Below are 20,517 nucleotides of genomic sequence, written 5' to 3'. Positions count from 1 at the left end.
AGTAGCCTTCACAGATTGTATTCCAGTGGTACATGTGATCCTGTTCATTTGCATCTCAGAAATCCTTTGTTAGGTGTGTGCAAGTGCAATCGGTGACGCGGTTAAATATCATAGCGTCAAGCAGGTCAAGATTCATGTTGATCTAACAATATAAGTCAACATGACTCCGAAAGAAATAATCCCACTAGAGTAGAATTAGAGTGAGATAGATATCGTCTCAATCTTGGACTTTACCTCGGGTTTAATGTCATTTCGGTCATCTCAGTCCCGAACTCTATCTCAGCCATTCATCTGATTTCTGCCTCTATGTCGTCTCAGCCATCTCAATCTCAAGTCTCATCTCAACCTCCACGCCATCTTCCTAGTCTTGATAAGTTGAAACAATTACATCCTGGCCTCCACATGTGAGTCATGTCAATTAGGAAAACATCTAGACCATCACCTTTTGCTTTGATTCATTCCGATGTTTGGGCCCGAGTCGTGTCTCTTCTCCATTGGGGTCCGATATTTTGTTACCTTTATAGACTTGGCACCTGGTTATATTTGATGAAGGATCGTTCGGACTCTTTTTCAATCTTTTTTCTATGAAATTAAAACTCAATTTGGTATTTCCCTCGAGTGATAATGCCATCTCGGCGTCTCATGGTGTATTGCATCGGACGTCTCCTCATTCAACAGAATGGAGTTGCCGAACGCAAGAATCGTCATCTTCTTGAGACCACCCGGACTCTTCTTCTCCATTCTCATGTTCCTCTCCAATTTTGGGGTGATGCTGTCCTTACCGCATGCTATCTCATCAATCGCCATCTCAGTCTTGGGGGTCTGTTTCGGCCACACCATCTCAGCTATCTCAGTTTCGGATCCCGTCTCTACCACGTCATCCTAGCCATCTCGATCCGAGTCCCATCTCAACCTACACGCCATCTCGACATCTCGATCCCTAATCTCATCTCGGCCTCCACGCCGTCTAGACCATCTTAGTCTTGGGCCCCATCTTGGTCACGTGATCTCGACCATCTCGGTCTTAAATCTCATTTCAGTCCTGAATCTCATCTCGACTTCTGATTTTCACCTTAGTCTTGGGCCCTACTTTTACGTAGTCTACAAATCTGGTCTCGTCCTTTTTGGACTCACTAATAGAGAACACAAATATTTCTAAGGATACGTGATAGCATAAGAATAAACAGCGGTTACGAGATTATCAGACCTAGTCTTTTTGGATATCTCTTCTTTTCTACATATATGATCAAAAAGAAAATGACTACGAATCTTGTCCCCTCATAGATTTCCCTAATGGTGTCATCCTACTTGACATGGAGATGCCCTCAGATGAGTATAAAAATCCTAATACGAAGTCCTATTCTAAATTCGACTCAAGAAAATTCTTCTCTTCTTCATTTTGCCCTTCTATAATTTTTTTTTCTTTAAAATGAACTTTAACATAAGTGTCCAAGTGACCTATCTAATTTTTTATTGAAGTGTATTTCATATTCTCTTTATTTTCTCCATCGAAATCTTTTAAGAGGTGACACAAATCAAATCATTATGATTTAATCATATGTGGTGCTTTATCACAATTTTTTTTCTTTTTGAAAGGGAAGATGATGTATTGGTCAATTAACTGATTTTATAATAGAAGAAAAGTGGTCGGAAAGAAGAGAAAGGATGGAAAACGAGATAGAGAACAAAATTCAGCAATTGTATTGGGAAAAAGCTATAGATTACAACAACAAACTACTCCATTGCAGCAGCAAGCAACAGTACGAGACTACAGCAACAATAGGACAATGAATTGATAAAGAAAGCCATCGAATTGGGAAGAAGAAGGAGAAGAAGGAGAATTCTACAGGACCACGCTGCCTGCGTGAAGAGTCCGGTGTGGTGCGGTGCCGACTCTGCTTTACAATATTTAATTATTTGTCAGTGATTCAGTCTTCTTCACACTGCTCTCTTCCTCTGGGTTCGTGGCAGTTGGCATCTTCTCCATGGTCTCCCCTTCTCTTTCCTGTTTCTTCTTCCTCCTCCTTCCTTGATGCCATTCTCCATTACCCATCTCACCACCGCCGCCATGGCCACAACCCACCAACACCACCACCCCACCATCAAACCCAACCATTTCCACCTCAAGAAGCTCATTCCCTGGCTTCTCTACATCCTCCTCCCTTTGGCGATCCTGCATTTGTATCTCTCCTCCCTCTCTTCCCCCGCTACTTCTTCACCAAATGGCACTGCCTCCACCTCCGTCCCTGTCTCTTCTTCTTCTTCTTCTTCACAGACAGTGGCTGAGCTCCCCGAGCAGCCTCCGAGCTGGACGTTCTGCAACTTCTCCGACGGTCAGTGGGTCCCTCACTCCGGCGGCCCGCTCTACAGCGGGACCGCCTGCAAGACCATCAAAAAGGGCCAAAATTGCATGGAGCACGGTCGCCCGGACACCGGCTACCTCCACTGGCGGTGGCGGCCTCGGCGCTGCTCGCTGCCGCCCTTCGACCCGGCCGCATTCCTCGATCTCCTCGCCGACAAGCACCTAGCCTTCGTCGGTGACTCCATGGCCCGCAACCAGCTCGAGTCGCTCCTCTGCCTCCTCGCCGTCGCGGAAGAGCCCGATCTCGTCTACCGCGACGGCGAGGAGAACAAGTTCCGGCGGTGGGTGTTCCGGAGGCGGAACGCCACCGTCTCCGTCTTCTGGTCGCCCTTCCTCGTGAAGGGCGTGGAGAAGGACGAGCCGGCGGGGCTGAAGCACAACACTCTGTTCCTGGAGACCGCCGACGACCGGTGGGCGGCGGATCTGGACGGGATCGACGTCGTGCTGTTCTCGGCGGGGCACTGGTACCTCCTCCCGGCGATCTACCACGAGCACGGCGTCGTGCTCGGCTGCCACGCCTGCCCCGACTTCAACCTCACCGAGATCGGCTTCTTCGACGTGTTCCGCAAGGCGGTGCGGACGGCTCTGGGAGAGGTCAGCCGGAGGCAGCACAGCTCCGGCGAGAAGCTGGTTCTGGTGACGACCTTCTCTCCGGCGCACTTCGAGGGGGAATGGGACAAGGCGGGGGCATGCCCGAAGAAGGAACCGTACAAGGAAGGGGAGAAGGAGATGGGGTACACGGACGCGCTGATGAGGAGGATTGCGGTGGAGGAGGTGGCGGCGGCGGTGGCGGCGGCGGATAGCAGAGGAGGAGGGAAGGTAAAGATGGAGACCTTAGACGTCACGGAGATGGCATTGCTGCGGCCGGACGGCCACCCAGGCCCTTACATGCATCCTCATCCCTTCGCCGGCGGCGAGGTCGGAGACAGAGTACAGAACGACTGCGTGCACTGGTGCTTACCGGGGCCGATCGATTCATGGAATGAGATACTGTTGCAGGTGATCAGAAGATGGAAGAAAGCGAGCCATTGAGAACTCATGAAACAACATTCTTAAAAGAAAAAAATACAGATCGTAAATCGGATAATTTTGTAATCTAATTCAAGAATTTTTCATCGAGTATATGGATCTGTGTTCTTGTTTGCCGGAGATCGCATTGTTGGGTAGCTGGAAAGATGAGTGCGATTGAAACCATTGCCGACATCACGTAGATTCTCACGTGAAGGCATCGTGGCGATTGCGTTGACTTTTTACATTTCTTGTCGCCGTCAAATCTAATGAAAGATTCGGGCGTCCGCCGGATTGCCCGGCGGAAAAGGGTGCAGATTTTGCGGTTGCTTCTTCTCGATTCACCCCTAAATTAATTATGCAGCATTAAATTATTGCAAGATCGATCTTTTTCAATAAAAATTGACACAACTGTTGCTCGATGGACGACATGATTAATTACTAAAAAAATTTAAACAACCAAATAGATTATCATGTGGGATAGAACATCAAGGGCAGAGAGAGCTAGTTCTTTTTTTTTCATATTTTATGTTACCATAATAATAAACACATCTAAAAGAATTAATGAATTTTGAAGCTCATCTACTTGAATTTTATGATTATTCTTTATTATCTAATTTGATAATTTGTAATATATCTGGTAAAGCCCATTTGGCCCAATGCAGATATAATACGTTTAAGGCTATGTTTGAGAGGAGGTGAGGGACGGGAGAGGAGGATAAATAAAAGAACAAAAGAATTTTTATTTTTATTTAGAATGAAGTGAATTAAAAAAGAGAATGAGAGAGAAGTATAAATTTTATTCATGAATCTCATGAATTTGTTAGAATTTTTTATATTTTAATTTAGGAGGTAAGAAAGGAAAAGAGAATTTAAAAATATTTTATTTCAATTTTATCTTTATTTTAAAATATTAAATTTTAAATTAATTCATCTATTTAGATATCTCGTCTTGCGCCATCACTCCTTACATAACGCGTGACGTCATCATTTAGTGTCCAACCGCTTACACTCTACAATGTCGACGTCGACGTCGACCCTTACGTAAATCTTTTCGAGGATAAGACTCAAAAGGATAAAGACAGATAATCCTAATCTTCTTCTTCTTCTCCTCTTCCAATGATATGAATTTATTCAAAGAGTATGCGTTGACATTCTATATCCCAATTTTTACATACAATATCGATAGAATTTTACAGTTTCACATTCGTCCTCTATTTACATTGTCTTTTTTAAAAAGTAAACTTATTTTTATAACTTTATATATTTAATTTTTATTTTCTTCTTTTTCTTCTAACACATATATTACGTTAATAAAATTTTCATTTCTTCCAAATAAAAAGAATATAAATATTTTACTTTCCCTTCATTTTCTTTTTTTTCTCTTCCCTTCCCCTTCTATTAATGAATCTTTTTTCATCCCATCTAAACAGAGTGCAAGTGGTAAAAAGTCAAAGTCATTGTTCTTAAAGTAAATAAATAATTTTTAAAATAAAATTATATTATTCATCAGCTATATTTAATATTAATAATAATATTTAAGTTCTAGTCAAAGTGAGTCGAAGTCTATCCATCCATGTCTTACCGGTCGAGTCGTGCCAAACTGAGCCACAAAGGATCTGACCCATAAAACACACTTAACCTCTTCTTAAAAATAATAATAACACCACCAATAACAATAATCTAACCTTGTTAGTAGAAAAAGAAATCACAATTAAAGATAAGAACAAGTTAAATTATCTAAAACCCAAGCATTAGAGAACAATACCAGTGTATAGAACCACAGAAGTTATAAGAACCACTTTTATGTGACTGTGACCCTCTTTAAAGGCAGTTTACAATTTTGTACAACCAATCTAAAGAGCCAATAGTTTAGATGAGATCCCTCCTTCCATTCGAACTAGATCGGATCGATCTTCAGCTTCGAATGAACCGGTTAACCTGACCGGTGCAGTTCAGTTTCAGAAGAAGAAAAAAATAACTGTTTTTCTTTCCAGTAAGAACAGTGATCCAACTGTCTCAAGGAGCATCTTCCTGGGGGTAAAACAAGAAGTGATGGGTCGATTGCAGCAAGAAGAGTGGACAGAAGCATCTTGTTTGCTTTAGAAGCTGAGTCACTGTCTCAGCCACCGTAGCCCCACCTCCACTGGCACCACTTGTGGTCTCCTTCCTTCCTGTTAAAATTCATAAACAAGCTAATAGCAACGTATCAGCAAAGAGCCATGTGGGGAACAAATCATGCATCGTTTCACTGAACACAGAGATTGGGGCTCCTGACCAGGAACCACTGGAATGGCACAACTAAAAGTGAAGAGGATCAAGTAACCATGGTGAGTAGTGACGGTGAGTGTCTACATCAATAAAGGGAAGAATCAAAGAGGAAAGCAATGCAGTGGAAAAGTGGACCATACCTGAGCTGTAAGGGACCAACCCATGTGCTGCTCCTTGAGCAGAGCTGCAAGATGGGAGCTGAGTGGTAATGGCTTCCCGAGTCAGACTGCAGCAAGTGGATGTAAAAAGGAATTTTAATGCTCATGCTTGAAATGAGACAATTCTCCACACAAAGAAAAAATTAAGTAAAAAAGTGAAGTCTCTACCACCAATCTTTCTTTACCTTTTCACACATGTAAAGATCTGTTGTTTGTAGGTGAAGACTATCTTATAACATGTATAACCTTTTACCTGTAGTTGATACTGCTGGAGTGATCCAAATACTGGGACACCTAAATGTACAAAGAAAGAAATTATACAATTATTATACTAGGAAACCATCAAGTAATGAAAAGGAGAACAAATTCTTATGCAGTGATGATATTGCATCGTTTGATTATTTAACCAGTGCCTGAATTATAATTTGAATCAGCTATCTAACAGCACACAGGGTTTGTTTTGTTTACTAGGATAATTGAGTCAAGCAAGCAGTCTTTCGCAAACTCGAACAATAAGTACATATTCTACAAGCATTTAGACAAGCTAGGAAGGAAGATGCAGCAGCATCAGAATGCAGTATCCAAGCTGTAACTGATTTCCATAAGGACTTTAGTTCCAGAACCACTCCTGATTGTGGTGCTCAATGAATATGCCATCAGGATAGTAGCTACAGCCCTCATCACTCAAGTCATCCTCCTCAGAATGCATCTCGCCATGAACCAGTCCTTCACAGTGGTAGCCCTCCACAAGATAAGATTCTCGACTGCTCTCCACCAGATGGTTTGCACTCTCCATCTCAACCACTGTGCTCCCGCCGCTTCCAGGGCTCCGCATATCCTCCAACTTCTGAGGGATTTTCTGAGACATTAGATCAGCAGTTGATGTTACCTGGCCATCCAACTTCAGACTAGCGATCAGAGAAGCCCCCTGCTTTACTTCTAGCTTTTCGAGCAGTGATTTCACCTGCAACATAGTTGACTACATAAATTTACATCTTGAACATGGTGAACTGCATTTTACTTTGTTGAAAATAATGGCTCATTTATCTAAATGCTATAAGAAGAGGTTAATTTAGTTGTCTCATTTGAGACATTCCACATTGCACAACCACTCTTGTTTGGTTATGAAAAAGTTCATTGATTACCTTATGTACCATGTCATCCAATCTCCTTAAACAGTACTCAGGAGCATGTCATCCAATCTCCTTAAACAATCATTTCTGGAAGTTAATGGAAATGAAATGTAAGATGCCTAGAACTATGAGTTTCAGAAGGAAATAAAGATTCCAAGAGTTTTCATTACCCCAGAATATTTCACCTAGTTAGTGTTGATGGAAAATGGCAAACGCTATAAAAAATAACTCATAAATAAAGCTGTAGCAAATTAACAAATAAGGTACTCACAGTCCAACTTCAAAAATTGAGAGAGATTCTATGGATCTGAGGAGAAAGAGGGGAGTTACCTCCAACCGCAATCCCTCGTTGTCCTTGAAGAGGGCAGCATGATCAGCAAGGAGTGAATCATATGAGGACTTGAGCCGATCAAAATCCTGCTCGAGTTGCTTGTTCTTCCACCTTGCACGCCGGTTCTGGAACCACACTGCAACTTGCCTCGGTTGCATGCCTAGCTTTCGAGCCAGTTCGCTCTTTCGCTCAGGCTCCAACTTGTTCTCCTCCTCGAAGCTACGTTCCAATAAATTTACCTTTTTTGGAGAAAGAAAGCCAGTCATTCTCGCATCCAAATCAAATATTCAGCAACAGAGCAAATGGAGTAAAACAATGAGAAGTTGGTGGATAATTTCCTTCTTATTACATCATACCACTAGTAAACCCAACAAAAAATTACTACAACTACGTTGATCTGTCACCAATTATGCATTCAATGATCTAAAGCCCAGATTTGGATACGATAAAAACAAACTTTTTACTCAACAAAAACAAGACAAACCAACAGGCTCTTTCCTCCCAAAGTTGGTGGCATGATCACATGAGAATCGAACTCATTATTTCTTAAAAGAAGAGCATATAGCTCTCTACAAAGTTGCTGGTAAACGATAAGGGGAGCCAAAAAAGGAGTACGGAGGTTATCTTTTCTTTAAACAGTAAAATCTGGTAAATTGATTATGCAATTTGAGTAAAAGAGCAACCTGATCTGGCGTTAGGCGGCGCTTCTTCTCCGGCAGCTGCTCCTCGTAGTATTCCTCCTCGTAAATCTCATCCGGTGATGTGAAGAACGGCCTCTTGGCGGCGCCGCGCTCCTCCACCGACCTCAACCCTTTAATTCCGCCCCAAATCGAACAGCCTATTAGAACTAAAACCAAATCCAAGTCGAAGTCAATGAAATAGTAGCAGGAGTAGTAACAGTACCTCGAAAGATGGGGTTCCCATCGCCCAACACGAACAACCGTGCGCGAGTGGACGACAAAGAAGAATCAAATATCAGATGGGGGCTAGAATCCATCCTCTCTTCTCAGATCCTAAACGATCAAGAACAAATACGACTAGGAAAAAAAACTATGCGTCTAATTCCTCCGTCCCTTGGATCCCAACCTAGTTGGATAGATCGAAGGGGATCTGTCGATCGGCTTAGCAGAAGAAAACGAGGAGTTAGAAGAACTTGTGGCGGAAGAAGCTGGTGCTCCACAGAAGGAGCGTTGATGTCTCCATGGCGAAGATGGAAAACCCCATCATGCCACTCGAGGTTTCGGCGGAGACTTCAGCCCAAGCGGGTAAGAAGAAACCCCTCCACACCACCTTCCGGCAAGGGCCGCCGAATTATGCTATAAGCCCGTACAGGGCGGCGTAAAGTCGGGTGACTGGTGGGAAGAAGCTCAAAGGAGGGATTTTCGTAGACTTCCCACGCCGGAGTTGGAGGCTCCGGCGAGATCAGGCCTTGTTTGGCGACAGATATTTTTTCAGGGGGGTTTCCGTTAATTTAGTCGGCCAAATTTGAGGAGTGGAAGGGGCGCGTTTTATAGCCTGGAATATTTGACGGAAGGACGAAATTACCCCTGAGTTAGAAATAAAAATATATCGCCATTTTTAGGGGGCCAGCCTTCAATAATTCTTATAAAATATAAATTTTATTAAATGCTATTTTTTAAATAAATTTTATGTTAAAATAAATATAATTTAAATTTAAAATATCTATTTTATCTTTAAACTTCCGTCTAAATTACTTATTATTAAAAATAGAACCATTCTCCTTTTTTTGTTCTGCTATTAAAATTAAAATGTCTTTAATTTTTCCCCCTCTTATAATGCTTTTATTATTTCTAATCCACATTAATAACATTATTTTTCTATTTTATTAAATTATTGCTTTTAGAATATTTGCTCATATATATATTTGCTTATAAAGTTTACATTTTATAATTTCTCTAAAATGTTATAAAAAAACATTGTATAAAACAATGAGATATTAAAACCAAGAAAATTAACTCTATTATTATTATTATCTCGATATTAAATATGCACATTAAGAAATTAGCTTCCAAAATATTCATCCTAATAAAATTCAAATTCTAATCCTTTTAGTTATTTTTCTAAGTGTTGGATTAAACCAAAAAGATGAATATTGTTAAAATCAAACTAGAAACTAAATCTTTCCATTCGATTGGTCTAAGTTCAATCACAATACCAATAGTCATCGGTTCACTCGTTCAATCTGATTTTAAAAATACCGAAACTAGAACTATGCGAGTCGAAAATGGGGGACAATATTGTCAACTCAGTGGCACCATGTTAGTCTTTCAGGGTGTGCCAGAGCCAGTTCATTGATCAGTGGCACATGGACCATGCTCTGAGTTGGAATTCAGGCATCTTATCAAACAAATGCTCCTTCAATTTTTGTCCTCCTCTTTCTCATCACATGTCTTGCTAAATCAGAGAGATCTAATCCATTTGAGTCGGGTCAAATCGCTTGCTCAATTGAAATCGATCGATCGATCCATTGCTATAGAGCGTCATACTCTAACTGAGTATTAGAACCATGGACCACAACAAGAATGATTAATCAGTTGTTAAAAAAATTGTCTGATATCGATAAATTACTCTACACAACCAGTAGCAGCAATGTAGAATATCTCTGGAGTTTTGAGTCTTCGAACCTACCAACAAACTAGAACACATGATGCATTCACTTGCAATCCCCTGAAACAAGATCAAAGTGCAGAATTAAGGTTTTTGTTTTCAGTCGAAAGCTAAGCTAAACACTGCAGACCTCACTTGCAAATGATGGAGACGAGAGAGTCCAAAGTCTTCTTTCCTTTGCTGTTAGTCCTGTCACAACCAGTAGACGAGTTGAGTGGATGTATCTGTTTCATATCGAGAATCTTCATAAAACAATGGCGACATACCACGTTAGCAGCTGAAAGAAGCTGGCTGGCTGGCTGGCCTGCACAGTTGACTTGGGCACTACTTTTGCTTGGCTTCCTTCGTTCGTTCGTTCGTGTTGGATTGCAAGTACTAAACATGGATCGGATCGTCCAAGTCAACTGTTCCACCAAATCATAATGCTTCTTCTTTAGTTTCTCCATTGTCAACAGTAGAAGCCACTTCAAGCTGCATGTGCTCTTATTGCATGCTAAAGAGATGGAGACATTAAAGCAATTCCTGAACCACCCTTTCTTTAATTCGCTATTTGATATCGACGCGAGAGAAGCAGAGAGTGCTCAGTCGAGACACTGAAACACACAGGCCACTCTTTTTCTCCTCCATTTTCTTAGCTGTGAAGGGAAGATGAAGATGATGGACGAGGGCATATTGCTTTAGGGAGAGAAGTGGGTGGGTGGGCGGAAAGGGAAGGTTGATAACTTTATAAAAGGCTTCTCAGTGGAGCCGTTTTGATCTTTCATTAGAAGAAAAACAAAATCAGTAACACGCCATTAGTTTGGATAGGATGGATGTTCTTACGAAAGAATCGACAGACTGCAAGAAGGTTCAGTTATCGACACTTCCTGGAAGAAGTTTCCGAGTCGACCGAGGAGCTGCCGGGGCAGCAATGGCGGTGCCGAATCGAGTTGCTGAGGCAGGGATCACCCTCGACGGAGAAAGAACCTCCACGAGTGACACATTGTACGACTCCGACGCCAATCTGCTCTGCACCCAACCTTTGCCTCCGGAGAACCCATCCTCCACCACCCAGCTGTTCTTGAAGCCGAGCTCGGTGAGCGTCCTCGCCACAGTTTTGGCCGCATCACAGTAACTGCACGTTTGAAATTCCAAACAGATGCATGCCATTACATAAGTTTGTAGAAATTAGGATGGAACTCACGAGTCGAGGATGACAATGTTGGATCCTTTGTTGAGTTTCTTGAGGTAGGAAATCTTCAGCGCCACCAAATCAGCTTGGACTTTCTTGGGGCTCCTCACCTGCCCTTTGATCTTGCTCGGGAGCTCCTCCAAGCTGCAAGAATGAAAGGTGAGCCAGTTGCATGCGCCTGTTGATGTTTTTTGGTGTGAAGAAGAATTCAGACAGTGATGCTTACGGCACTGAGATGATCTTGTTCTTGGCACTCGAAGGTAGGCAAGGAACACCTGCTCTGTTCTTGTCTTTCTCTGATCTTATATCGATCAATACATAATTTTGTGCAGAGATCAGGTCTAGTGTCTGAGGAGCACTGAGACTGCCTGGTTATGAAACACACAAAGAAGTGTCAAAATAGAGTGAACTCTTTTGTGAATGTGTTGATCGGGTACCTTGGTAGCCACGGAGTGCCGACCAAATGGGTGGGAAAAGAAGGTATCCAACAAATAATGCTCCGGCAGTAACAACGAGGGTCGAGGGATCAGAGGATGTGATCTTCTCTGCAGTTGCTGAGGCTATGGGTTTTGCTGCTTCGATGATTTTTGTTGTTTGTTGTGCTGCACCTGCAATTATCTGTCGAAAAGAAAAGTGAAAAACAAATAATCTAATGAACATGATCAATTGTTTCTTGATAGAAACTGAATGGAAGATCACATAAGATTAACACAAGGAAAACACAAACTAGAAGATGAATGAATCAACTTGGTCTTCAGAGTGTGATTTCGCAGGGTTGATTCTTGAAATTCTCATACTTGAATATAGTTGATGATCGACGACCATCAGACTCATCTCAGGTCTCAAGCAAAAACTTGTCTAGAAAAATTAGTGAAAGGGTGAGACAAGGAAACAACCTGTGCGGCAGAGAAAACAGGGCTGGGATCAACTCCGGCGCTCAGAAGAGCCTCTTCGGCTTGCTTGGAAGCGTCAGAAACCACCGGAGAGGCTGCCCTCAGTGCCTCATTGCTCGCGCTTTGCAAGATTGGCAGGGCGGCATCCACCCCCGGCTTTAGAGTATCTATCAACGTCTTGAACACGTCGAGCGAGAAGCCCCAAACTTTGGAAGCAGCATCAACCGCATCCTCCACCTGAGAATAAGTCTAGAGCAATTTAGCAGTGAAGTGTATAGAGCATGTTTGAATTTAACTGCGTCATGAAAATGTCTAATTCTAACCCTAAAATTTCTATTCCCTTTTTCAGATCCTGAGATTTATCATCCCTAAGATCGGATTCAGTAAATTTGTCGAATGTGGATTCCAATTAGATAAATTTGGTCGTCGAACAAAATCAAGAAATAAAAAGAAACAAGATTTTTAAGCGGAACCTTGGTTAGAGAAGAGATTATGTCTTCCTTGGGGAAGGAGAAAGCCTTGGCTTCGCCGGCGGCGGCGGCGGAGAGGGCGGCGACAAAGGAGAGCACAACAGGAGTACTCTGTCGAGGATGAGATTGCCGTCGACGAGCAATCTTCATCGGCTGCTGCTCTGGTTTGGGGATGGGAGCTCGAGGACTGACAGTCGCGATCGTCGTCGTCGAAGCAGCAGCCCGGAGCACCACCATCGCCATCTCCGGCTCTTCCTCGCTTCGGCAGATGCGATGCTCTCGCGGGACGAGGAGGCAATTGGGTGGTGTATCTCGATCGTGGAGATGGATATCCTCCTCTCCGCCGTGCCTTTTTTTTGTGGCGCGATGAATCGATCCCTCTCCTTCCACCTGCGAACGCAGGAGCACAACATCGCGGAATCCTCATGGTCTTCGACTATTACTTACAAGTAACGATCTGTCCGTCCACGTAGCGATTTGGGCGTGGACCCCACTAAATAGACGGCTACGAATAGCTTTTCACGAGGTAGCAATTGGAGCGGATCCCGGCCTCGAGGAAAGCCTTATATTCCCACTGTGGGAAGAGGAGGCGGCGTCAGTCACGGCGATCGGGCGTGGGCGACGACGACGAAGCGACTCCGCCATGGAGACGAGGTCCGACGAGGAAGGCAAGCTGCCGTAAGTCGTATATTCTCCTCCTCTTCCTTCCATTCCCATCGTCTTTCTTTTCTCCGTCGATCGATCACGAACTCGGCGGTGGATTGGGTCGGATCGGACGAATACCTAGAATCTCTGTTCTTTGCTCGGCTCGACTTTCAGTATCTCCTCAGAAGGTTTCTTACCCCGCTTCATCTCCGCAGTATCATGAGCCCAGTTCGGAAAAGCATTGTCGCCTGGTTTGATATGCTAAATATGGACCTCGTAGGATGTTGCATTTGCATTGCTTGACATAATAATGTCATCTCTTGGACTGTCTTCAACTAATCAGCTGCAAGAACTTTTTGATTGATAGAAATTCTCCAGTCTTTAATCTAGGCACTGAATTGTTTCCTGAGACAGCAATGAAATGAACAAGCATGTCACAATGTTACAGGGACATTGATGCTGCAGAGCATGAAGAGAAGCACAGGAGGTATGAGGCTCTTTATGCCCGACGTTTAAGGGCCAAGTACTTCTCCAAGAAGGCTGTAGATGGAGGTATAGATTAAACTTGTTTAAGTTCAGCTTAGAAACATACTTTTATTCTTGATAACTTCAGTTATATGAGTCCTAATGTATTGGATGTTTGAGGTATAGTCTTGTCTTTGGCACCCTGACATTGTCGATATCTGCATAGCTCTAATCAATCTTCAACCCCTAGCCCCAAAATAACCATGTGAGACTAAATTAGGATGTTAGATCTCCCCCAATTAAGATTGAATGCCCTCCATCAAGAACCATAGTCTAACTTATTAGTGCAAAGTAATTAATATTTTAAAGTTGACTTTGTAGAGCTTATTTTGGTAGATGCTTTTATTCAGGAGAATAAGTAGGCTTCCTGCATGATACTGTAGCCATTGTTGAACTTCATATGCTACTAATTAGTGCTAACTAGGGATGATTTTAGGCCTGACAGGATGGATTTTTTCACCCTGACTTGCTTAACCTGCATGAAGTTTAGTTTGTGACCTATATTTGATAGATGATCATGCATTATATTATATTTTATTACCTCATCCTGAACCCAACCCGCAGAAGAAGCGGGCAAGGGATGGTGAAGATAAGTTTATCCCATAATCTGCCCCACTCTATTGTCATCCTAGCTGTGTGAATTTTGGTTCTCTCCCATGTTGCATCATAAATCATCCTAACTAGTGGTATGTGAAACCGAATAGTGTCTACGCTATCACATAGGCAACCTTTAACAACGTTTCGTCATGCTTAGAATTAGGTTTGCTCACAATTTGCACAATGAGTACCAACTCACTAACTTGCCAAACTTAAAATGCTTAAGCCTAAATCAATTATAGTTTACTCATCTAAGCTTATAGACCCACCCCTTTATTAGTCCACAACTCACTAAAGACTCCTATTAGCCCACAACTCGCTACATGGAACTAAATTAAGATGTTATAAACATAGTCCATCATTGATCAACTGAATGCGAATGATCACTATGTTACAAGGCTCTGATTATATGCAAATGCAAATTGAGTGTATTATGAGGATCTAAATATCTCTTTAGATATTAGATCTCCATGTATATGTTTATATATGTACGAAAAAGATATAAATATATATTTTAGAACATATATCACAAGGAAATAAACTAACAATTAGATTACTAACACAGCTGTTCACCGTATCAGTTATGGTGTTTATTAGTCTGTGTTAAGTTATTAATTCTGAAGTAATTAGATTATCTGAAATAGCCATTATCAATCAGAATATTAACTGGTTTCATATTTTATTAGATGCGAATATGTAATCTAACTTTCAGATGTAGCACACTCACAATTCTGTTCATCTCTTGTCTGTAATTCCTCCACAGGGGATATATACGACCACGAAACTACGATTGATAATGAGGTCATAAAATCAAGCAGGTAGTTTTCGTATTACTTTTTATTTCAAACTGATTCAGTTTTTATCCATGTCTTCTTGCCCCTTTGTGTAGATGGCCTTGTACAAGATCATTTGCTGACCCAATTAAATACCTGGAAGAGAGGAACCAATCATCTTACGAAACAGAAACCACAGGCACTCCCAAACAGAAACAGACTCCTAAGAAGAGCAGTTAGTGGTGTTCTAAAAGGTAGTCTCAAGTGTATTGTTTTTCGACTGCCTTTGATATTATCTTTTTTTTGCCTCATCTTTTGCAGCCAGGTCATGAAAATGGAGATGTGTGGAAACTTGTTAGCTTCCGCTATAGTTTCATTAACAGATGCTCACCTTTGATCAATTTTATGACACAAACTACTTAAATTTGAGTTGTAAGACATGAGATAATTGCTATCCATTGAATGTTTATGTGTCTAAGTCTGAAATTTCCTCTTACAGACTTCAATGGTTCGAGTAATACTGGACTTCTACCGAATACAGATACTAGTTTCTTGATTTTAGTTCAACTTAAGAATATATTACCTCAAGTAATTGTGACTCCTTGTTACCTCAAAGTGAATGTCATGGTTACTGAACTAGGAGATGCACAAACCTGACCATCAAAAACACTGCCTGCTGGTACCACCAAGAACGTACTGATCAGATATCAATCGATCTGCACTGTATGACATGATTGAAACAAATGAACCACAGTTTGTTATATCTGCCACTTACTATTTGTTCAAACAAGTCCTCCATGAGAGGACTAATCATATAGAGTACTAATGCAATATCCATCATAAATCCTGAAAACCAACAGCCATCCATGTTGGATTGGCTATATGTGGGCTCGAGTTCGACCATAAGCTGCAGCACAACTACAAAAATGATGGTTTCCTTCATTCGAAGGAAAGGAAGAGATGTGTGTGGCATGCACTCTGTGGAAGCGATGATACTCTGAAACTGGATTATGGAAAGGTAAAAGTTCAACCATGCCTAAGAGATCTCTCGAAAGGATGTTACTTTCGCAAAAGGAGTGCCATGCCTCCTTAAAATTGTCCATTGCCTGAGCTCTCTTGGACAAGCAAGAGCTTATGGGCAATCAATGCACCATCTTCCTCTTGCAAGGAAAAGAGCTTACTTGCTAAAGAAACCTACTCATTCTTCTTGACAATTAAAAGAAGAGGACAGGAATAATTAAATGCCACAATCTATCAACTTTCTTTTTTTAATGTTTACAGAGAAAAGTTAAGAGAGAAAACAGAGGGTAATTTCCAAGACAAGTCACAAGAGAACATTAGACAAAGCAAGGTGACTAACCTAAACCCATAAGTACAGCTCCATGTTCCTGAAACGCTTTGCCATCGCTTTAAAGTTTAGCATCTAACCTTGGTAATTAACAAAGCAAAGTGCAAAGGAGATTAATATAAAGCATAGTCTAAGCATGCTCGAGTCCCAAGGACACCTAATAATGACATTGGACAGAGTATTGATTCTTGGGTGAATTCATCTGTTACAGGGCCAGAATAGTCTTTGAAAAAAACAGTAAAATAACATCTTGAGATGGTCCTGCTGGTACCTGCCATTTGCAAAATTAAATGCACAAAAGACTCCCAAGATAACTCCTAACCCTCTTTGTAAAGGAAGCCTGGGTTTTTTCATCTACCTAGTCATTCTCTTTTCCTTGCAATGATTGCAAACGCAACTAGGGCTCATCTCTCAAACGAAAGCATGTCTCAACTGCTATGGTTCTTGTAATTCAGTTATTGGATGTGTTAAATAAGGGTAGATTATCCTGAGTTTTCATGTTCTCTTCAAAACTCCAATGCAAGCTGGTTTTCAAATGTAAATTTAAATGCAAGATTGGTTTAGATTATCAATGCTACTGGTAAAGTCAACCACAAATATGAAGGAAATCTGCCTAATTAAATAGCAACTCATGTGAATATAAATGTTGCCCAATGTAAGTCAAAGGTAAGTCGGCTTCTGTCTAATTGTTTATTTAGACAGAAGTATAAGTGATATGTAATGAAATGATCAATTCCTATATTTATTTAAACAAACAAAGAAGGGAAAGAATTTAATTACATTAATTTTTTATAAATACAATAATATATCAACTTATAATGACAACTTATCACCTAAGAAGGTAGACCAGACCCATTATGTGTATGGTCAGTCCATTTTAACTCTAGTCACAAGGAACCTACTTAGATATACTAAATTCTTAATTAATTTATTTTCTTAGTCTATGCTAATTAAAGACTACTCCCGAGGTTAATAAAAGGAAAGTCCGTTACGTTGCCTCAGACACCCTCCCAAGGTCATTATATTCCATCATTATCTTCATGGACCACCAAAATCATATAAATCTTAGACAAGCGTGCGAATATTATATGTATAACAAGTAGAATTGCCATGAATTCTTAAGCTAATTAAGTCAGATGCATGTTATATTTTTCCTATAAATGTTGAATATGGATCACAAATCAGATATGTTTTTTATCTGTCGACGTACGTGAGATTAAATAAAATTTGCTTAAAATTTACAACAGTTCAAATGAGCCAAATCATTGTGAGAGAACCTTTCGAGATCTTAAACATGATATCACTGGAATGGTTGGCAATGTCAGCTTGCAATATGCATGTCGAGTGAGCAAATAAAAATAAGCATCGAATAAAATAATGCCAAGATAAAGTTAAAGAAACCCACCCTCTAATATTATAATGGTGCTTTGGAATAAAGAAACAGACCTATGGAGTTAGGACCCCTCCAATGTTCTTAGAGAAATCGAATTTATGACTTGTAATTTGACCATGAAAACTGTTTATCTACTCATCTTATCAAGTAGTTTAGTAGGATCAAATGCTAGATGTAATTAAAAAAAAAAACACTACATAGAATCTGAAATATTAAATGGAAGTAGGACTTACAGTTGTGTAGGCAGCGTGAAAATAAAGTAAAAGGAATCTGGTGCTTGGGTATTTATCTTTGTCCAGTCAAGAAAATTTATTGTGGCTATGTGCTGGCCATGAAAGGTTTGTTTCTGGTACAGTAACATCTTAACTAGGGAACAAATTAATTCATTTCCTTGTATGATTGATTACTTTTCACCTCTGGTTACAGCTAGATGCTTGCGAGTTGTGTCTTTCTTCAACTCCTTGGTCTTTGGAGTATTTGGTCAGTCCTACCCATTTTCTTGAATAAAAGGCTTGCTTTGATCTTGCTAGACTTTCAGTGTTCTTGTTTCATTGTTGGTGAGATCTTGAATCTTTCACCTTTTTCCTTCTCTTTAAAATCTCGTTTCTAAGTAGCTTCATGTTCACTGATCCATGTACCTTGTTTTCTTTCATAGCATTGAGATCAAAGTGGGCAGCTCTTCACATTTGCTCAACTGTTTGATTTAGTTTATAGTCGGCAAAAGGGGGGTCTTCAATGGATATGCATAAAAAGGATCATTGTCACTCACTCAAGAGTGAAGATAATTTGGAGTATAGCAATCCTGGAAATTCCTCGTTTCTGCTACCAAACAATCCCTCCATTAGGTCGGTTTCCGGCAATTCTTTGATCGCAATCGGTCAAGCAAACCAGAGTGATTCTTTCTCAAGCTCGTCAATTCCTATGGATGATCCATTCAGCATTGGCTTTTGGAACCAGTCCACAAAACCAACAGACTTGGATTTGTGCAAAAACAACTCACCGGAGTGCAGCAATCCAGTTAACAGAAATTCGAGTTTGAATGCGGAATGGAATTCTTCAGATTCATTTTCAGTTGGAGGAACTCTACTTCAAGCTGCAAATCTATCACATTTCCCAGCTGACAAAGCTTTTGCTGGGAGAGCTGCAAGGTTGTCATGCTTCAGTAATAATAGTGTAGATGGCATGATGAGCCCTTTTAGTTTGGCTCAATCGACAAGTCTTTGTGCTAATGCTGCATTAGGGGATGAATCCAGAGCTCAGGTTGAAAAGAATAAGGAACATAAGAATAATTTTGATGGTGTTGCTGTCTCGAGTGATTATCCATCTTCCTGCATAGCTCTTGGCGCTGTGAAAAGAAAGAGAAGCAATGAGGTAGTTCTCCTCTAATTTCTCCCTTTAATGTTCTTGATTTCTTCTGTTATGTTTCCTCCTTTTACTGATCACAAGTGGGCTTCTCAATGTGCACGACTGTGTTGTAGGATATGCCATTGGATCAAGCACAGGCAGCTTCACATGTATCTCGGGAAATGGAAGAGAATTTGGAGTTTGAACAAAACGCTGAACCAAATAGTCCATCTGTGGCAACTGATAAGCCTAAAGGAAAGCAAATAAAAGACAGCAACGAATCTTTGAAGGATGAATTCATTCACATCAGAGCGCGGCGCGGCCAAGCGACAAACAGCCATAGTCTTGCAGAAAGAGTAAGCTGTTGCCACCTTAAATGCAGCTCCTCGACGAACCTGTGCAAAAGTAAATTTATATGGTAGATATTCATTCATGTGTCACAGGTAAGAAGAGAAAAGATCAACGAAAGGATGAAGCTTCTACAAGACCTTGTTCCTGGTTGCAGCAAGGCAGATTTCTTTTGTTCTCCTTAATCTCCACATATGAAAAACATTTTGTGGTTCTTATCGACTTCAGCATGATACTGCAGGTCACAGGAAAGGCAGTAATGCTCGATGAGATCATAAACTATGTTCAATCACTGCAACAACAGGTCGAGGTATGTGTGCTTCATGTCATAAACAAATTTAGTTTCCTGAATAAATAGTCAGAGGAACATTTAGTAATGCAATTCATACTATATGTTGCCAGTTTCTTTCCATGAAGCTTGCAGCTATTAATCCAAGGTTGGGCATTGACATAGATTCAGTTCTTTCTAAATACGTAAGTGGCAGGTTAAATCTTCTGCTTTTATCAACTTAAACTGTTTCATAGAATGGCTCATGATATGTTGATTATTTTCAATTGCAGCTACTTCAGTCCTTTCATGGCACATCAGGTGCCATGGCTTTCCCATCAAGCAGTGTTCATCCTCCAATGCATACATCTCAGCAGGGTTTGGTGCAACCTGGGTTGCAAGCCATGGCAAACCCTCCCGATTCGCTTGGAAGATCGATGAATACCCAACTGGCTGCAGTGCATGAATATAAAGAATCTAAAATGCAGGTATGTGTTTACAATCTGCTCTTTTCTACAAGTCATATAAGTTCATTTTCTTTGCTGCACTTAACTTTCTGTTTATAAACAGGTGAGTAATTCATGGGAGGAAGGACTCCAGGGGGTTATGCAGATGGCATATAGCAACAATGTGAATCTCAATGCTCATGGACTTCAACAATGAAACCACAGAATGTGCATGAAGTATGGGACTGAGACACTGTGACTACTGCTGGTTCAATTGAAACTTCATACTTCATATTCTTGCAAAAAGATCCAATTCCATTCAAAGACTTTATATGCCTTGTGCTTGTTGGTTATAGTATTATCTTGTGCTGGAAATATACAACCTCACATGTTGTTTAACTTGTG

General features: G+C 41.0%; 5 protein-coding genes across 8 annotated transcripts; 3 read left to right on the top strand and 2 right to left on the bottom strand.

Moving 5' to 3' along the window:
- Positions 1-1,937: 1,937 nt before the first annotated feature.
- On the top strand, positions 1,938-3,504 carry LOC141841432 (xyloglucan O-acetyltransferase 2-like). Its single transcript, XM_074729607.1, has one exon. The coding sequence runs from the start codon at positions 2,033-2,035 to the stop codon at positions 3,392-3,394; it is 1,362 nt and encodes a 453-aa protein (XP_074585708.1). The 5' UTR covers positions 1,938-2,032; the 3' UTR covers positions 3,395-3,504.
- A 1,580-nt stretch (positions 3,505-5,084) lies between these two features.
- LOC141840200 (homeobox-leucine zipper protein HOX16-like) lies at positions 5,085-8,732 on the bottom strand. 3 transcript variants are annotated; one of them, XR_012602730.1, is made up of 6 exons: positions 8,167-8,732; positions 7,947-8,074; positions 7,263-7,502; positions 5,985-6,763; positions 5,782-5,867; positions 5,085-5,544 (listed from the first exon to the last, which is right to left on the bottom strand). XR_012602730.1 is itself a non-coding variant. In XM_074728118.1 (4 exons), exons 1-4 carry the CDS (start codon positions 8,258-8,260, stop codon positions 6,410-6,412), a joined length of 816 nt encoding a protein of 271 aa, XP_074584219.1. In that variant the 5' UTR covers positions 8,261-8,732; the 3' UTR covers positions 5,085-6,409. The 3 variants fall into 3 exon arrangements, 1 of the variants encoding a protein (XP_074584219.1); XR_012602729.1 differs by having other exon boundaries at positions 5,085-5,867; XM_074728118.1 differs by having other exon boundaries at positions 5,085-6,763.
- A 1,882-nt stretch (positions 8,733-10,614) lies between these two features.
- LOC141837718 (calcium sensing receptor, chloroplastic) lies at positions 10,615-12,808 on the bottom strand. The gene is made up of 6 exons (XM_074725094.1): positions 12,429-12,808; positions 11,959-12,192; positions 11,500-11,680; positions 11,289-11,430; positions 11,075-11,206; positions 10,615-11,005 (listed from the first exon to the last, which is right to left on the bottom strand). The coding sequence occupies exons 1-6, from the start codon at positions 12,666-12,668 to the stop codon at positions 10,741-10,743; spliced, it is 1,194 nt and encodes a 397-aa protein (XP_074581195.1). The 5' UTR covers positions 12,669-12,808; the 3' UTR covers positions 10,615-10,740.
- A 214-nt stretch (positions 12,809-13,022) lies between these two features.
- On the top strand, positions 13,023-15,461 carry LOC141842380 (uncharacterized). 2 transcript variants are annotated; one of them, XM_074730592.1, is made up of 5 exons: positions 13,023-13,103; positions 13,519-13,622; positions 14,956-15,010; positions 15,082-15,219; positions 15,291-15,461. In XM_074730592.1, exons 1-4 carry the CDS (start codon positions 13,069-13,071, stop codon positions 15,203-15,205), a joined length of 318 nt encoding a protein of 105 aa, XP_074586693.1. In that variant the 5' UTR covers positions 13,023-13,068; the 3' UTR covers positions 15,206-15,219; positions 15,291-15,461. The 2 variants fall into 2 exon arrangements, with proteins under 2 accessions (XP_074586693.1, XP_074586692.1); XM_074730591.1 differs by having other exon boundaries at positions 15,287-15,461.
- Positions 15,462-18,441: 2,980 nt separating this feature from the next.
- LOC141841978 (transcription factor bHLH76-like) lies at positions 18,442-20,517 on the top strand. The gene is made up of 7 exons (XM_074730185.1): positions 18,442-19,077; positions 19,185-19,406; positions 19,494-19,559; positions 19,640-19,708; positions 19,801-19,872; positions 19,960-20,154; positions 20,237-20,517. The coding sequence occupies exons 1-7, from the start codon at positions 18,442-18,444 to the stop codon at positions 20,327-20,329; spliced, it is 1,353 nt and encodes a 450-aa protein (XP_074586286.1). The 3' UTR covers positions 20,330-20,517.

This window comes from Curcuma longa, chromosome 11 (assembly GCF_044706935.1).
Source record: "Curcuma longa cultivar G26 ecotype Majalengka, Jawa Barat chromosome 11, ITB_CL_G26_1.1, whole genome shotgun sequence".
NCBI classification, from domain to species: Eukaryota; Viridiplantae; Streptophyta; class Magnoliopsida; order Zingiberales; family Zingiberaceae; genus Curcuma; species Curcuma longa.
The sequence above is the reverse complement of the archived record's forward strand: the minus strand, read 5'-3'. Positions and strand labels throughout refer to the sequence as shown.

Bases quoted from the DNA above. Each gene is read 5' to 3' on its own strand.
- LOC141841978 (XM_074730185.1), top strand. From the start codon at position 18,442: ATGGATATGCATAAAAAGGATCATTGTCACTCACTCAAGAGTGAAGAT. The intron at 19,078-19,184 runs GTAGTTCTCCTC...ACTGTGTTGTAG, and splicing joins AAAGAAAGAGAAGCAATGAG to GATATGCCATTGGATCAAGC. The intron at 19,407-19,493 runs GTAAGCTGTTGC...CATGTGTCACAG, and splicing joins GCCATAGTCTTGCAGAAAGA to GTAAGAAGAGAAAAGATCAA.
- LOC141842380 (XM_074730592.1), top strand. From the start codon at position 13,069: ATGGAGACGAGGTCCGACGAGGAAGGCAAGCTGCC. The intron at 13,104-13,518 runs GTAAGTCGTATA...ACAATGTTACAG, and splicing joins GACGAGGAAGGCAAGCTGCC to GGACATTGATGCTGCAGAGC. The intron at 15,011-15,081 runs GTAGTTTTCGTA...CCCTTTGTGTAG, and splicing joins GAGGTCATAAAATCAAGCAG to ATGGCCTTGTACAAGATCAT.
- LOC141837718 (XM_074725094.1), bottom strand. From the start codon at position 12,668: ATGGCGATGGTGGTGCTCCGGGCTGCTGCTTCGACGACGACGATCGCG. The intron at 11,431-11,499 runs GTACCCGATCAA...TTTCATAACCAG, and splicing joins GGCACTCCGTGGCTACCAAG to GCAGTCTCAGTGCTCCTCAG. The intron at 11,207-11,288 runs GTAAGCATCACT...TCATTCTTGCAG, and splicing joins AACAAGATCATCTCAGTGCC to CTTGGAGGAGCTCCCGAGCA.
- LOC141841432 (XM_074729607.1), top strand. From the start codon at position 2,033: ATGCCATTCTCCATTACCCATCTCACCACCGCCGCCATGGCCACAACC.
- LOC141840200 (XM_074728118.1), bottom strand. From the start codon at position 8,260: ATGGATTCTAGCCCCCATCTGATATTTGATTCTTCTTTGTCGTCCACT. The intron at 8,075-8,166 runs GTACTGTTACTA...GCGGAATTAAAG, and splicing joins TGGGAACCCCATCTTTCGAG to GGTTGAGGTCGGTGGAGGAG. The intron at 6,764-7,262 runs GTAACTCCCCTC...ACTATGTTGCAG, and splicing joins ACGAGGGATTGCGGTTGGAG to GTGAAATCACTGCTCGAAAA.